Source organism: Haliotis rubra, unplaced genomic scaffold (genome assembly GCF_003918875.1).
Source record: "Haliotis rubra isolate DU_JTF1 unplaced genomic scaffold, ASM391887v1 Scf32, whole genome shotgun sequence".
Lineage (NCBI taxonomy): Eukaryota > Metazoa > Mollusca > Gastropoda > Lepetellida > Haliotidae > Haliotis > Haliotis rubra.
The window spans coordinates 192,672-211,168 of NW_025766991.1; the positions used below are offsets into that span (position 1 = coordinate 192,672).

The window sequence follows — 18,497 nt, forward strand, 5'->3', positions numbered from 1 at the left end:
ATTTGCAGTGAGGCGGTCTAAATCGAGACAAAATATTTCGACCACAACACAATTGAGCGAGGTTCGTGTATGTATAAAGTTCCGTGTACGGTCAAGGCTAAAAACCTCGTTCTAGCTTGAAAACAGCCTGTTTCCTTCCTGCTAGCTTACCGGATTCTCCTTCCTAGCTGTGAATCAGTTGCACTTACAGGATCTGTTTATAATTAGTCAACGCTATCTGAACACTAAGCTGGTTCATCAGCAGATATCGTATGCTTACAAACCCTACAGGTTACAAGTGCTTGCATAGTGCCACCCATATTTTGTTTCTTAAAATTGTGCGATTTGGTATATCACAAATATTTGACGATGCTTCGACGACCTACGTGTGCGCGCGCATCCTCGGTGGAACCGATGCTCTAAAACCAGACAATCGATAACATTTTGGTAAATGCACGATTGAACTCATGTGGATAAGTGTCAGGCGTATGTCATGAGAAGAATGGGTCGACAGTTTATCAGTAGATCAGTATGTATGTAACTGACTACCCGTCAGTTGTATCTACCGCCATGTTTAGCAATGTTTATACTGTAGCTTGTGTGTGGTGATTGCGAAACCGGCGTCCAATGTTAATCATGGTTCTATATTTAAAAATTACTCGGTTTCTAAATAGTCTGGACCCCAAGTCAGCCTCATCGATAAGTGGCTGATTCTGCCCGTATTGGGACATATCTCTCATTCGACTAGTCCGGAAACCTGCACTTTGGCCTACGACGCGAGGTAGGCTATATTACATGTATCGCACTTGAACAGCCATCTGTAGGACACTGGCCACAAGCGGACGACGCGAGGTAAGCTATATTACATGTATCGCACTTGAACAGCCATCTGTAGGACACTGGCCACAAGCGGACGACGCGAGGTAAGCTATATTACGTGTATCGCAGGCTGTAGCGGTGACAGTATTGGCTACTGTGGGCCGCACTACTGTCGAGGCCATAACTATCTTTGTATAATACCATTAGTGGGGAACACTTGATAGTAAGCTGTGACAGTGATGATGATTGCGATGATTACGTTAAGGATGCTCTTAATGGTTGATTCTAGTGTTTGGTCTAATTGAGGTGAATGTGGAATTCAATTTTCGATCCTGGCACATAGATGATGCCCTCAGTGTTTGAGCCTTCAGTGACGGATGCTGTAAGTGTTTGATCCTTTACAGTGAATGATTCTCACATTGATCCTGTTGAGGTGAAAGATGGTTCTCCACAAGGAAGACAGCATCCAGCTGAAGACAGCCCTGGGTACAAGCGAGATACAGCTGCTGATAGGGGACATCACACAGCTGCAACAAAATGAGGCAGTGGACATCGTGATGGTCTCTGCTGCTCAAGGTAATCCAAAATTTAGATGTTTAAACATGTAGCAGATTCACACCATGGGAGCCGTCCCTTTACGTCGAAGACCAATAATTTAAAATTTGGTATCAACTCCTAGGGGAGGATACAACCCAGGCTTCCCTGGAATGTTTGCTGTCCCTTTTCTTTCATACTAAATACCCAGTCACTCCTGGGTTAAAGGATGGAAAGTTTGATCCAGCCACTTGCCAATGACAACACTCCATGTAACCTGTTTCAGATTGAGATGGGTGAGAGAATGAATGTGTAGTGTTTCATGTTTCATTCCAACAATATTATACTTGAAAATGGCTGAACACATGTGTGGAATTTGGACTTTTACTTTGTTTGACATACCTCACAGGGAGCTATTTATCTGGTGAATTCTCGGTATCAACACATCAGACACTTATGGGTGCGTTGAGTCGGAATCTAAAGATCAGTGTTCAAGAACTGTCAAAGGACAAGGAACTTGACCTCAGGACTAACTTCCATTGTTGGGTGTCCAAACCACTGCCCCACAATGTCCCCTACAGGCGACTGGTGTGTTTTGAGAGGTACACATTTATTGCTTATTTCAAACAAATTTAGGCAATTCACAGAGGATTGAAGGTTGAGTTGGGGTGTTTACTGACAAATAATATTGAGTAGATCAAAGCAAAGATAAATGACAACATGAATGTGTTTGTGTCATTAGGTAAGGCAATGTTTGGGTAGATAAGCCCAGCAGAAAACACATTCTCCAGTAAATTGGCGATTTTTATTTAAAATATATATAGTAATATTAATTTTGTCATAGGAGAGTTTTCGTGATTCAATGTTTTCAGTGACAATACGCTATGCATGTGATAGTTACTAAGTGGTTTTGGTAATTTTATAATGTTTGTAGATTTTTATTAATATTTTTGTATTTAAATCCTTCAAAGTAAAACAAAGTAAACCAATGCTTTGGTTGAAAACTCTGATGAGTTCAAAATGATGAAATCCATCTCATTTTTGACACTATTTCCAGAGTGCATGGCTCTGGCAATGGAACGACGGCCCAGCAGATCAGCACCATGTTCCGTGCCATGACGCCCATCTTTAACAATGAAGACACAACCGTCATCACCTCCCTCCTAGCCACAGGGAGCCAGGTCAGAGTTAATATTATGTGAGAACATTACTCCCAATATTTTGGTTGATAGTGCAGACTGAAGGGAGCCAGGTCAGAGTTAATATTATGTGAGAACATTACTCCCAAGATTTTGGTTGATAGTGCAGACTGAAGGGAGCCAGGTCAGAGTTAATATTATGTGAGAACATTACTCCCAAGATTTTGGTTGATAGTGCAGACTGAAGGGAGCCAGGTCAGAGTTAATATTATGTGAGATTACTCCCAATATTTTGGTTGATATTACTCCCCAAGATTTTGGTTGATAGTGCAGACTGAAGGGAGCCAGGTCAGAGTTAATATTATGTGAGAACATTACTCCCAAGATTTTGGTTGATAGTGCAGACTGAAGTCATGACATGTAGGATTGACCCTCCTTTATCACCTGAACTGGTGGCTCAGTGAGAAAACAATTAAGTACAATACAAAACATGATATGGAAGGTTTTAGTTTCGATTCACATGATGTAATTTTCATTTGAAAACATTTATGACATTAACCCTGTCAAAAATCAACATTAGATGCTATTAAAAGGTTGTTTATACATTTCAACTGTAAATAAATACATTAGAAATAAAACAAGTCATTCGTATAGCGCCCTTGCCAAGAAAGATTGCTCAAGGGTACTGATCATCCATACTGGTTTCACTTGAATATCTTGCCGTTATATTGCTGGAATAATGCTAAAAGCGGCGTTAAACCAAATTCACTCACTCACTTGAAAGTAGTAAGTCTCACAAGGTTACCATGAGACAGTGGTATACTTCTAGTTTTGTAGGCAGTACCGGTAATTCAAAAAGTGCCAAGGCTAGCTTTCACTGATGACAATTGACTCAATGTATTTTAGGGCCAGTCACGAGTGTCTGTACTGCGTGCAATGGTAGATGGAGCTTGTCACTGGATCAAGGCCGGATTGCCTCTTCGCTGTCTGAAGATTGTTCTCTATGCTTCTAATCCATACAATCTCAGCAAGAAGGACAGTGAAGCTGTGAAACTGTTCAAGGATCTTAAGCAGGTCTGGGGGTCCTCTAACCTAACACAGGTGAGTTCAGGGCAGGAGGCCCACAATGTGTGAGGCCCATTTTTGGTGGCTCCTGTCTCAAATTGTTTTTTAGCTTTACATATTTTATTTCCTCCTTCCCTGTTATATATGGAATAGCTCACACCCAGGGTAATGTGAGTTTCACAGCATGAAGTACCTGTAATAGTATGTTTCATGGGTGTTTAAAGGATGTACAGAGGAAGAAGTTTTTTTCCATTAGGACAAACACTCATTCATATACTTACCAGGGGTGGAAATAACTTTAAAATTGACAATGTACTTCGGTACAGTGGCACATGTAAAGTCACTTGCCCTGATAATTTTTCCACTATACTGACCGTTTTCTTGCCCATTTTTTTATAATAAACAACATAATTAACATTGGAAAGTCAACTGGACACCGGTACAGTGTGATATACTGATTTGCTTGCCCGACAGAAAAAAACACTGGACTCGGACGTCGGGCAATGGGTTATTTCCACCCGTGCTTACACACCTACATTCACACACAACTCGATATAAATCTGCTGGCCTCGGATCACATGTTAAATATAGAATCAATGATCTTGCTTATTGCTGCTCCAGTGATGCACAAAGTACTACACTACATCCAAACCTGGTAGAACATATGTTGATCACTGTTTCCAAAAGCTATGTCCTTTTCTATTTTGTATCTAATGTTCATTTCCTTTACAAATCTAATAAAAATAAGTTTTGAATTTTGAAATTGATTCTTGTCTGTTATTATGTTTTCTTGAACTCCAAATAGTATACGTCCTGCACTTAGCTTCATATTGCATACATGACCACACTGGTCTATCCATTTCAAACATTTATCCCAAAAGTTTTTAGTAACATCACATTCCCAAAATTAATGGATGATAGTTTCCTTTTGTCTCTGACAAAAAGAACAAAGATCAGGCTGAACATATTTTAGTTTTAATATAAAGGAATTTGTTGTAAGTATATTGTGCACAAGTCTATACCGAAAACACTTCCTGAGTTACACTAAACACCTTAGCACAAATATCATAAACAGGCAAGCTGTCCAAATTTTAGTTCCCACTTTTCCTGACCTTTTGTATTCATTTCTGATGCTACAAGTGTTAATAAAACATGTTTAGAACCTGAATGCACATTGCAAAGCTTTTGTATAGTACAATGATGTTCTTCAACACAGTCTGATGTACTTTTGGTTAACATAAGAGTTGCAAGATACTGATTAATGCTGTTTATTACAGCATAAATTCCAGGAATGATGAACGAATATGATATATTTCTCTGAATTCTTCATAAGTCAAAAACTCTTTATTTTCATCAACTAAATCTATGATCTGTGTTATACCCTTTTGGTACCAATGTTTCAAAAAGTGACGCCTTATAAACTTTAATGTTGGGATTATGAAAAATAGGCTCAGTCAGAAAGCTACTAAACAGTTCAGGCTTGATTTTCTAATCAAAGTCGATAAGTGACTGAAAACAATTTTTCCAAAATGCATTGTTGATCGTGGGCAAGTTAGTTCTCAAAATAGGTGGCACCAAATTCATGTAAATTACACATGTGAGGATATGCAGACTTATCTGTTGTCACAAACTTCCTTAGCCAAATAGTTTTAAGAGATTTGACATGTAAGCATATATTAACCATTCCCAGTCCTCTTTGTTTCACTGGCTGACACACCTTGAGTCGCTTTACTTATCTCTTTTGCCACACCATAAAAATTTAAACAGCATATTATTAAGTGATGCAAGAAAGTCAGAAGAGGGTGAGGCAGTGATAGTAACAAATTATTGAATTTAGACACGAGTAGTGACTTAATAATTGCAACTCTTTCAATTAGGGTAACAATCCTTTTCATCCATCTATTGATAATGTTTTTGTTCAAATAATAATGTGTCTTTAAAATTCAGTTGAGTCATATCCTCCAAGTTGGTACCAAATTTTATCCCCAAAATTCTATAGACAATTCAGTATCGTCAGCATACTGACTCAATAAATACTCAAGATTATCTACTTGGATACCTCTTATGTCTTTGTTGAAGCGTATCATATTAGCTAGCACCTCTGCACACAAGATGCATCAGGGGTGGAAATAACTTTAAAGGTCACATGCAACCAAAAAATCAAAGATAATTAAAACACAATTATCACTTCTTCATGACATATAATATGCATTGCTGATTATGAAAAAACAAATAAACAAAATTATAAGGGTATAATCGCTAATCAAAAGTGCAATATTTTGTACTTGGGTTTACCTCCCTCGAAACGAAGCAGCCGGGATACCGAACCCAGTCAGAGCGGGTGGGTGTGCACTCAAGTGTAACGGCTGGTTCATTAGCAGATGCCGCCTTCACGGGTCATTGTGTGTGTATATATAGAAAGTTGGGTTTTGTAAATACATGCTCATTTTTTGTGTATAACATTTTGCAATCAACAGACATCATAACATGTCATGTGTTCAAGTATCACACCTGCCTGTCTGTGTAATTACATAATGTGACAGAGACCGAACTCGGGCCATAAATCAATGCGCTTTTGTTTATGGTGTATAGCCTGATTGGTGTTAAGTTCAAATTGCATGTGGTCAGTGATCGCAGTTGTGTATTGAATATTGTCATTAGCAGACAGGCAGGCAGACACACTGGTGTCAATAAAACAAGACATTGAGTTTTGTCTGTGACAGCCACATATCTATATCACAGTTAGAAATCGTGTTAACTCTAAATAATGCTTTTAAGTATCGAACTGAGAAAGTGACTCGTAAGAAGAACGCAGTGGTGAAATAGACAAATGAAATTATATAAACAGTTTATTTACTGTCATAACATACAAAAAGCTCGCTTCGTGAGATATCAACAAAACATTATGAAACTAGCTCACACCAAAGCCTTCACAGAGTATTCACCAGACAGCCCGCCTCCAAGTGCTTAACCTATTTCACTGCGCACGCGCTATGAGCGCAGCCAGCTGTTGAAACCTCGTATTCCCCAGAAAAGTCTGGGGAAAATTAGTGAAACGCTTGAACTCCGATTTCGCTACGCTTTTTTTCATCGCTATTTTTCAACTTTATAAGTTGAATTTGCATTTTGACGCTTTGTTTCGTAAGTCCATACCGAAAGGTATCAGAATCTGCAAAGTTGTGTTTTTGCGCTGGTACATGTGACACTTGCCCTGATAATTTTTCCACTGTACCAGCTGTTTTCTTGTTGATTTTTTAAATAAACAACATAATTAATATTGGAAAGTCAACTGGACACCGATACAGTGTGATATACAAATTTGCTTGCCCGACAGAAAAAAACACTGGACTCGGATGTCGGGCAATGGGTTATTTCCACCCCTGTGAATTTAAGGTGATAAGGGGTCTCCTTGTCGGCAACCGTGCTGAACAGTAAACCATGGTATGACATTTAACCATTAATAGACATGCAACATTTTAAATTTGTATAGACAGAAATAAATTCTCTAATGTTTTCTCCAAGTCCCCCCAAAGTAAGACACTTGTCTATAAACGACCAGGCAACAGAGTCAAACACCTTCTCAAAGTCAATGAGCAGCAGCATATTTCTTGCTCGAAACTCTAAGCCCAAACTTTCTCCGGGAATTTTCTAAACAAAAAAACCAACCTGTTAACTTTTTCACCATTCATAATCCATCTAATTCTAGATCTAATTGCAACACCAGCCATTTTTTGTTTTCTGATTTCCTCTAGTTCTTTTCTTTTATCATCTAAGTCTTCAAAGTTAATATTTGTAGAGTTTTCAAGACCTTCGATCTGATGAATCAAGTTATTTTATCTCTCAAGAAGTTTTTTTCTTCTTAAAGCTTGAGTATGAAACAGTTTTCCGTCATATTTCTAGAAGTAATACTTAAGAAAATAGCTGATCATTTATGACAAATTCGAGCTCAGTGTTTGAGATTTTTTCAATTTCAGTAGAATCATCGTTCTTCTTTACATATTGGGATTTAACCTTTGATATAGTTTATTTTTTTCAAATCTACATGTACCTTATGTTTTAAGAGAGATTTATTAAATTTCCGATATGTATTGTGTCTTATACAATCTTTAAATGAAATAGTGATATCAACAATCGATGATCAGTTCTGTAACCTGCAGTGATGTCAGCCTTAGTAACAAGATTATATAGAGACTCGGAGATTAAAAAATAGTCTAATCTAGCTTGTTTTAGGGGTGATATTCTACGCCAGGTAAACCTTTTCCTTTCAGGGTTAAAATCTCTCCACACATCCACCAAGTTGAGATCACCAATTCATTCTAAGACCTTTTCTCTGGCTTGCGGATTGTTAATATTCTGATACTGTAGAACAATGTGCCAGTCTGCTGCTAGAATATATTCACCATTTGCAAATTTGCAAATTTGCAAACTTCTTCCTTCACTCTTTCGTAGAAGTCTGGTGAGTCAGAATTAGGACCATGTATGTCCCTGCCTCGAATTTGATGGAATGTGGAGTAAGCAGAGTTATATCCAACCTTCTCTCTCAATCAGGACTTCAGGACGTTCTTTTTAACTTTAGTTATATTTTCTCACCATCAGTTTCATTATGTATATCACATCAGTCTTACACAATTTACCACCATCAGATTGATCCAGTATCTTGCCTTCAGTTTTTTCCAATAATTCCCCAGTAATTCTTATGCAACATTTCACCATCAGAAGCTCCCAATTTCTCATCCTGTATTTCAAAATTGGGTCAATTGCAATATTTCACCATCAGAAGCTCCCAATTTCTCATCCTGTATTTCAAAATTGGGTCAATTGCAATATTTCACCATCAGAAGCTCCCAATTTCTCATCCTGTATTTCAAAATTGGGTCAATTGCAATATTTCACCATCAGAAGCTCCCAATTTCTCATCCTGTATTTCAAAATTGGGTCAATTGCAATATTTCACCTTCAGGTAAACTCATGTCTCTGCATTAGTTTCATTCATTATCTCACAATCAGTTCCATATTTGCAGCCAGAAGAGGATCAAAGCATTGATGTGTTCATATCCCACAGTAGCCATGACAACCATTGGGCTGACACAGTTGCTACTCAGTTGACAGAGATCCACCCTGGCCTGAAGGTGTACAAGCAACAGCTCCAGTTCTCAGCCAATGAGGTGTGGCAGGAGAATGTCTTCCATGTGATGATGCAGTCGGTCAGGTGAGGATTCTTCACAATCTCACAGCCACTTGCAGTTCTCCCTGTATCAGGCCTACCAAAGAAAACTTTCCCATTGTGCAGAAAAATGCAGATAAGCCCAGATTAATCGTGGAAATAGCAACATAAACACATTACCTCGCTACTGAAACAGTGAAAACGGCAACAAAAAAACTATGAAACTGCAAAATTTTTATATCAGCGAACCTTGACCTCTACTGTGCATGCACATAACGATCCGGGCTTCTTTCCAATTTCCGAGCAACCATGAATCGCCTCTCGTAGAAAAAGTATTAAATATGTCGAAATAATTGCTGTCAATCGTTTCATACGAATGGAAAGTAAACTAAACAAGTGTGCACACAAGTATCATGATGATAAATGCCAAATAACACAACAGGAATACTTAAAAAGGAATGTAACTTTTGTCCAAGTTGGAAAATGTCAACATGATGTCGAGACTTCCTCTTCCATGTGCGCATGCACAAAATCGAAGTTGCGGGCTCCTCGTTTTATGATGCAGTGTTAGCGATTTAAAGTTGTCGTTTTTACTGTTTCAGTAGCGAGGTATTATGTTTATGTTGCTATTTCCACGATTAATGTGGGCTTTTCTGCGTTTTTCTGCACAGCGGGAAAGTTTTCTTTGGTAGGCCTGTGTATCAATGTAGCCCAATATACTGATACATGTCTGTAATTTATTGCAAAACAATGTTGTAATTGTATTGCACTATTTCTGTACAGATTCTGATGTTTAAGACATTTTCTTTTGTAAATATTTAGTCATGATTGAGTATATACAATGTGACATAAAAAAGTTGTGTGGAGTGTACTATATTTGGATGTTTTTTGAGTCAAATGTAATCTGTGTTCTTCGAGAACAACATAGACTAAAACTTTTTTCTTTTTTTTATATTTTATTTAGACTAAAACTTTGTTGGTTCTCACTGAATTCCTTTGTATGTAGGTGTTTGGGGTAACATTTGTTCATTTTGGAAACTGATGTGACCTAATGGGGTAAGTGTACTTCCTTTGTACAATTGTGAAATAGGGGCCCAGTTGACCTAGTGTGGTAGGTGTAATTGCTGTCACCATTTGTAAAATGTACCAAGATGGCCTGGTGCTATAAGTGTACCTAGTTCAGGAATGTATTTGGAGTTTGAGGTTTTCCTCAAAGCCTGCAACACGTAGGTAAATATTTCCAAAACTGATTTACAAATTTTCAACTTCATTATACAGAGTAATAACTTAAGTAATGGGTTTGTACAGGTGACTTGTATTTAATTGTCTGATTTATTATTATTATTATTATTATTTATTATTTCATTAACTGATTTAAAGAATATATACGGTAGATATTTTTCCCAAACTCCGTGCTGAGGGTACTTAACACAGAATCCTGGATAAATCCCTACAGTTGTAGAACAAGGGCTCAGGGCCCAGTGTTGATAGTGTTGTGAAGTTGCGGGGGATATAGAAACGAAGTTCCATCCGTCTGTCTGTCTGTCTGTGTGTGCGTCCGTCACACTTTGTCCGAAGGATATCTCCAAAACTATTCATGATAGCTTAACCAAACTTGGTACACTCGTCAACCATGATCCCTAAATGTACCTTTTGGTGGTTCGACCCAGATATGAATTTTATTTTTTGCCATTTCCATGGAAACGTGACTGTGGCTGTGGCTATGAGGATGTCATCTTGTCCAGATGAGAATGTCATCTTGTCTGGAGCAGATCTCCTAAACTATACATGCTAGCTTCATTAAACTTGGTACACATATCAAGCATGAGCCATAGATGTGCCTTTGGGGGTTTAGACCCAGATATGAATTTTATTTTTTGCTGTTTCCTTGGAAACGTGACTTAGGCTGTGACTATGAGGATGTCATCTTGTTGCAGTTCCATGGCAACAAGTTAGGCGTCAGCTGAATTTGGTGGTAGTGCTCCTTTCTAGAGCAGATCTTAAAAACCTTTCAATACTCTCCTTCTACTTCCATTATACGCTCCAAAACATTTGACATGATCATAACTAGTAGACATATTCATATAGAGTATTTTGCCATTGCGGGGGATATTGATGACTTTGTGTTCTTGTTATATTCCATTGTTTCTGTTCCAGAATCGTCACCATCTTGACCCCTGCGTATGTGGAGAGTCAGGAATGTCTGGAACAGTTCAACATCGCTCTGTGTGTGGATCGTCTGTCTGCACACCACCAGATCTATCCAATGTATGTGGAGACTGTTGCTTGTTTGCCTACCTACATGCAGCTGGTGCAGTACGTTGAGTGCAGGTCCGTTGAAAATTGGTTTATGATGCCTGATGTCACCAATAAGAATTTGATTAATCCTTAATTTTTCCTTGACACACTTAATGACTTTAAGTAATCACATAAAAAATTGATTTACATTCATTTACAGACTGTGATAATCCATCAGTTAGCGTTAAACATGTTAAAGTAATTTAATAATTTCTGTGATTTCTGGTGTTCCCAGCAATGATATTGCTGGAATATTGCTAGAAACAGTGTAAAACCGCATTGACTCACTCTGAGAATTTATTTACTACTGCAGGGAGCATGCAGAAGGGGAGGTAACTCAGACACTGATCAAGAAAGCTTGTGTGAAAATATTGAATTCTTTGCCTGAGGCTTGTGTGGCTGGGTTGGAAGACTGCTCTGTACGAGCACAGTCTACTAGAAACATGTATGATGTGTTCATATCATACTCCCATAGTTACCCTGCCACTGCTAACAATCTGCTGCAGTGTCTACAAGAACTAGACCCCACACTTACGGTCTTCCTTGACACAAGTGAACTTGAGACTGGTAAGACCTTCCTTGAGTACTCTGTCTCACACAAATTTAAATATGTTTTGTTTGAAAGACAACCCTTCATCAACATTTCCAAATTCAAATGCAACATTTCAGCGTAATTTACATCGCAAACTATGATTTCACTGGTATGAAAGGCACCCAGCAGCCTATGCTGGTAGTAAGAGAAAATATATGGATTGGTTTGTCAGGCTTGGGGACTTGATTGGTGATTATAACAGAATCCCAAAGGTCTTGGATTGTTTGGTCTTGTTTAGTTTGTCAGTTCCTAATTGTATTATTTATAGGTGGGCATCATATGGTGAGTGAATGAGTTGAGTTTTACGCTGCACTCAGCAATATTCCAGCTATATGGTGGCGGCATCATATGGCTGTGAACCCCATGAAGATGGAATTAGTATGGTCTTCAACAACTCATGCTTGTCGTAAGAGGTGACTGGGTTGTCGTGCCAGGTATGCAGATTGATGCTGATGATGTGAATCACTGGATTTTCTGGTCCCGACTTCATTATGTACACATGTGCATCATGTAGGTGAAACATTGCAGAGTACAGCATAAAGAACAAACAGAGAAAGATAACTTTATATTGCAGGCAGTTCCTGGCAACAGAGTTTGTATGACGCCATGGACAGATCACACTGTGTGGTGATGTTGCTGTCCCCGGACTACGTCAGATCTGATGTGTGTCGGGAGGAATACAACATTGGCCTGGCTAGAGTACTGGCTGGGGTAAGACATCACTGATATCAGTATTCATATGATTAACTGGTAAAGCCTGTGGGGATGCAGCCTATCCACCTGCTTTTCAATGAGGACAAATATTGTCGATTTAATTTAGAGAAATAACATTTGCACTCTACTCTAACTGGTCACCATCTGAAATGTGATTGAAAATTACTTTCTTAAATTTGTTTGTACAGAGTTTGGGACATTGTTCCATGCTTTTGAACTAAGTACATACTGCATAAAATGGGGACAAATCTTCTCAAAAGTTTACATAAACTTACATGATTGAAAGTTAGCCATTTCATCAAAGAGATACTTATGTCGGCCAAGTTCAAAACTGCACCCAATCATTTTTTTCCCAATGTAATATCCCTTGTCCGAAGTTGATACATGTATTTTGAGTTTTTTCATACACAGTTATGACCCTTGATCAGTGATATTGTACTGTGTGCAAAGTGTCAGCAATGGGACAGCATTTATCAGAAACTACGGAAAGTACATGAATTAAACTTTGCAGGCATACCTAAGAGATACCTAGTTAAAACCCTGACACCCTTAATGAGCCACAAGGCAGAGGGATAGTGATATGTTGAGTTACGTTTTGTTTTTCATTTCTTCATGTACCACATTTTTCAACCCGCTTAAACTTTTGTCTCTGATATACAACTGATAATAGAAGCTGTTTATGTGTGTATCATATTACAATCAAGCATCCCTTTTTTGTTATTTATATGCTTGTCTGTTCATCCTTCAAGGAAGATATCTCCATGATCCCTGTGTGTGTAGAACCCATGGAGACTGTGCCCCATGCCTTCAGTCATATCACAATACTTGATGGGTGTGCAGCCAATAGGAAAGATGCACTCAGCATGCTGAACAGGATCTCTGAAGATGTCATCAAGTTTGTCAAACATGGGAAGAGAGGACCAAACATTGGAAAAGTATTAATCAAATTATTACTAATTATTAACAAACATGTTGTAATATCTAGAAGTTAATAATATTGTTTTATTTTTGTCTTCTATTATCATCCATATGATTTTCCAGACCACTAATGGTGAGAAATATATTGTTTTGTCTTCTTGTTTAATTAGTTCAATGATAGATCAGTAATGCCATATTCATTGTAATGAGATCCCAGGGCCTCCTTTCTCACAGCACTAAGGTGATCATAAGTCACTAAGGTAACCTTAGTGAAATGTTAAAGAATGAGAGGTAAGATTAACCTTAATAAAGGTTGCTTCGTGAAAGGAGCAACTGGCCAGTCAAAAAAATGTGACAAAGTGAGGTGAAACTTGTCAGAGTTATTACATGCAGTTTCTAGGTAGTTGCACACCTTTTTCCACTATGTGTACATAATGCGCAAACTATAGATTCTCTTGTTTATTGGGGACTGATAAAGATGACAAGAGATTGATTTAGATGTTGTGAGCACTTATTGGATTAGGGCACTTTCATACAGAGAATTAAGTATCTATAGCACTGAATTTGGTTAAAAAACGTCTTAGCATCTTAATAAACTATTACATCGATTTCACACATATATACTGACATTATTCATGTACAACTTCAAATGATTTCTAATGGACAATAACGTATGATAGCCAATACAGTAATTATTTTTGTCCATGTCTTTCCAGAAACATTGAGGATGTAGTATAGGTGAAAGATAGTTTGCATGTTTAAACTTGTTAGGAGTATCTCCATGATCACCAACATTAAAGATATTACTTGTCTTCATTTCAGCCAACTCTCTCCGTTACACCGAGGGAAGCTCAAGAATACTGTCGGAAACAGGAATTTGATGAACTGTACAAATTAGAGGGCAAAGACATAGTATATAAAGACTTAAACCAACAATCAATTTACAGTCAGCAGGTTTTGAGCAGGGGGGGTCAGCGTGTTGTATTCAGCTTCTCTCATGATTCTTTCCGTCTTGCTATAATTCTGTCCGAATTAATAAAGCAGGCATCACCAGGCACAAACTGCTGCTTCATGAGTGAGTATAACAAAGATAGACTTCATTTGTTGGACCAGTCCCAACTTGTGGTCATCATAGTGTCTGATGGTTATGTTAAGTCAGCTCAGCTCCTTGAGGAACTTCATCTAAGTCTGTGTCGACAGCGGAGAGAAAAGCCCACGAGGATGATGTACCTGATTGAAGGGTCACACCTCAGTGCCCGACCCCACTATCTCCATCTCCTGGACTACAAAGTCAGCATCAATGACAAACTGTGGAGTTCACTGACCCCTCCAAGGAAGAAATCTTTCAAGGATGCTGCTCCTGTCAATGAGTGTTTCACCACAACAAGAGGTGGAATGGGAGGAGAATACAGGTGCTCTTTGGCAGAACGACTGGCACTCAGCAAGGCAGCACTGGAAATACTTGATATTGTCAATAATAGGTGAGTGTGTAATAACAGTTTTGCAGGGGCATCAACAATTGGCTTTGTGCTTTGTTTAGTATTTTTTAATTGAAACAATAGATTTGAAATAAGGACCTTTCTACCAACAGTTAACCTGTTTTTATTTACTTGAAAGAAATTTAGGATTGATCTTTCTAAACAAGACAAGTATCTAACCCAGGCCTAACCTATTTAGGAGCGTGTTGAATGTTGGCAAATCTGAATTGCCTGCTTTTCTTAGATGTTTCCAGTGATGCCAACTTCACACTGTATACATGTTACAGACCTTATATCTCACTGATGAATTGTACATAAACCTGTATGCAAGAGCACAGATATCACTGTGTTCGTAGACAGTCTTTGCAAAATCAAATAGAATACACATGTTTCTCATTCTCCAGATCGGTGTCCAAAAGCTGCATGAACATCATCAACACAGCCAGCTTCATCACAGAGGTCAGGGACAGTGAGGTGCCATTCAGACAGGTGTGCCAGATGAGAGAAAATTTATTCCAGAATTTATTAACTGTACATTTAGAAGACATTAAAATGAGGATAATCAGATAGGCCCTCTTAATGCCCCATCTCTTTTCAGATTGGAAAATGGGGTGTTGAGCACACTTTGGTGTGGAGTTTAGCACACCATAAGAATCAATATTATTATTTTTAATGCTTCATAACAAGTATACTAGCCTTTTCCTTAAGATTATTTGATGGTTGCTCTCATTTACATTTAACTCAAGAAATAGTTAAGTGTGGTCTTTCAAACATTGGATTGCAAATACATTTCAGTACAATGTATATATTTGTGTTGGTAAGTGAGTGGTTTAATGCCTCTTTAAACAGTAGTTCAGTTATCACAGAGTATCATTTTGATGTTGTTAAAAAAGAACAAATAGCCTGTATGATTTCATGAATACTTTCTTTTGAAGTTTTCTCTGACATAAATAGAAGCTGACAAGGAGCTAACTTGCAAACACAAATAGCTACAAGTGTTTCCAAATGACATGTGGTTTCATGTGCTGATTGAGATGCCATTGGACAAGTACACAGCCACAGTGACCTTACAAAAATATGTGGGAGGAAAGCCTTTGGTGATGGGGGTTTAAATGAACTTGGTTTTGTACTTTTACTTGTTAGGAGAAGCAAGATAGCTTGCTGTTCAATTGCAGAAAGAAGTCATGACCATTTGAACATAAATATGTGATGATACATTTAGCTTTGTATTGTTAAATATTGTCAACACTACCTTTATGTAATCTTTGGTCTGTCAGTACGTGTATGAAAAAATGACCCCCAACGACATTGTTTCTTTCAGTGTTCAAAGCCAATACAGATGGATAACCTTGACCTTTGAATTGACAACATACCACAAGGGGGGTAACTACAGATCAAGAATGAAATGAAGATAAACCCAAGTCACAGATATGGTCAACAACTACAAACATTTTGCTGAAAAATATTTTTACAGAACACACTATCAAGAATACTCACAATACATGTTTGAAAATATCACAGTTAAGCCATAGTTTATACATTTGTACTTATCTATGAAGGGAAGTTTTCACAATATCCTATATTTGTCACTTGAACTGTTTGGTGCTGAATTTTTATATATTTATATCTAATTTCTGATAATTTTAGCCCTTTTACTAATCTTTGAAAGGTTGGGGACGGGGAGTTTTTGTCTTTTTTATTATACTCAGAATAGTATTACCAATATACCATGGCATGAGAACATATTGGGTGTGGGGGATCCCAACAAGGTGATTTCCCTTGAGTATGTGTTTGTTGCTCACTGACCAAGGACATCACAGTATGTATAGGAGGTTAGCACAATTTACTGCTGTGGTGAGTAAATAGAAAGATCATATTCCAGTAGTTTTGTTTGAAGACTGACTTTGTCAGCTTACTACTTAAGCAGGTGATACGCACTAAAAAGGTTAAAATGACAAGGTAGAATAAAGACCCATTGTCTTACCAAAAAACTGAAACTGAAAATTGATCCATGTAGGGGCTCCGATGCTGTCTCACACTTTGTTCACTGGACCAGCAAATGAGTAGAGAGTGTTAAAGGGTCACTTACTGTATATAAATGTAAATGTGTTCCAGGTCCATGATTGGCTGCTCCATAGTGATGACCTTTAGGTCAGATTATGACAAATTGCATGATTGTGATATATTGATAGGTTTGTCATGCTTTGGTTGAACTTGCCAAAACTTGAAGTTTTTAGAGAGTTCATAAATGTTCTTAGGTCATATTTAGTTTTCATCCATCTTCACCTTGATAATCCACAGGTATGAAAGGAAACATTTGTGGAAGGTCACACTATATATGGGTAGTAAGTAGTTGGTTGGATGATGTCACAAAGGATTGTTTGTTGCATTATGGATTTATGCACAACTGTGATCATGTGAATGGACAATATGTCGATTCAATGTTAAAAAGGCACAATTTACAGCTGTGTCAGAAACAGACCACTGCACTCATGCCTGTCTATACCATTAATCTTGCAACTCATTTCCAAATGTATCTAACTTGCTTTTGCTGGTTAGATATGCTTTGAACTTGTAAGAACGTAACAACTTGTAAGATAATGGTATCTTACAGATATTTGTCTAGTATTCTAAAGAAGGGTATATTATGTATTTTGTAGGCCGGTTGATTGTGCTCTATGAATGTACATATTTTATGTAAACATAGAGCTGTGATAATGATTAAACCTGATTCCTTATTGAGTTATCTTTAAATTTTTTAAGCAGAATTGTTTTGTCAATTTGTTTAACACTGTACTCCACAGTAATCCTGCTTTGATGATGACCAGTAAAGTATTCATTGGAATCACAATTCATATTTAATACGTGTATTTATACTTGGTAAAATTGACTTGTGTGTTTTTTTTTTCGCAACTGAATTTACTTGGTATAATTTCAATGCATCTTCAAGTATCAAGTATATCAGCTTTCTGTATTTTGATCAATATCCTGGACACATTGCTAAAAACAACCTTCCAATCATTTAACTGTTAAAAATAATGCCTAAACATCACTTGTACTCAACTTGTTTAAAAGCCATCTCAAATATTACTGGTAACTTCCCGCAGCAGACACATCCTTACTTCATCCTAATACTTCAGGAAAACAAGCTTACCAGCTAAACTGACCCCCAGAGAAGTTTATGGATTTGATTATGTATATATGCTGTGAACCAAGATGCCCCAAGTTTGAATGTAGGTTTTAAATGTTTTATTGTTGATTTTAAGCTAATGAGTAAGGGACATCAGATCTGAAACTAAGCTTTGGTTGCTGCACAGGTTGGGGTCAAAATATTGAAAGTGATTTGAACCCATGAAAGTGCAGAATTGAAACCCAAATCACTGCAATACAGTACTGTCAGAATAATATTTGTGTTAAAGTGTGGTGTAAGAGGCAATCAACTGGAAATGCTGCATGAGTTATTTTACATGAACTTAATGTATGTGAGACCAGGTTATGTCAAACCAGGAGCGGTCCTCCACAAATATGCAAGCCATCACATATACATACATACACATACATACTAACATTTGTATAGCGCCGATATCCAGCTCAGCTGCTCAAAGGCGCGCTTTGTCTTAGCATGGACTAATGACTGACCCATGGGGTAACTGGCCTTCAGTTTCTGGTCTTCCATGTAAAGAAATGAATCCACAATATATCGTAACTGTATGACACAGTTACTGTGGTTCATCATCACTGTTTTACATATTCGCCATCCTCAAATACCACAATTGTTGTCGATAAGTATAAGTTGT

General features: G+C 37.7%; 1 protein-coding gene across 1 annotated transcript; it reads left to right on the top strand.

The window, feature by feature from the left end:
• LOC124283733 lies at positions 1-17,442 on the top strand. Its single transcript, XM_046719757.1, has 13 exons — positions 1-831; positions 1,232-1,374; positions 1,742-1,934; positions 2,390-2,513; positions 3,378-3,572; positions 8,558-8,745; positions 10,858-11,031; positions 11,312-11,565; positions 12,165-12,301; positions 13,054-13,239; positions 14,045-14,703; positions 15,105-15,189; positions 16,022-17,442. Exons 2-13 carry the CDS (start codon positions 1,239-1,241, stop codon positions 16,058-16,060), a joined length of 2,370 nt encoding a protein of 789 aa, XP_046575713.1. The 5' UTR covers positions 1-831; positions 1,232-1,238; the 3' UTR covers positions 16,061-17,442.
• The last annotated feature ends 1,055 nt before the right edge of the window (positions 17,443-18,497 follow it).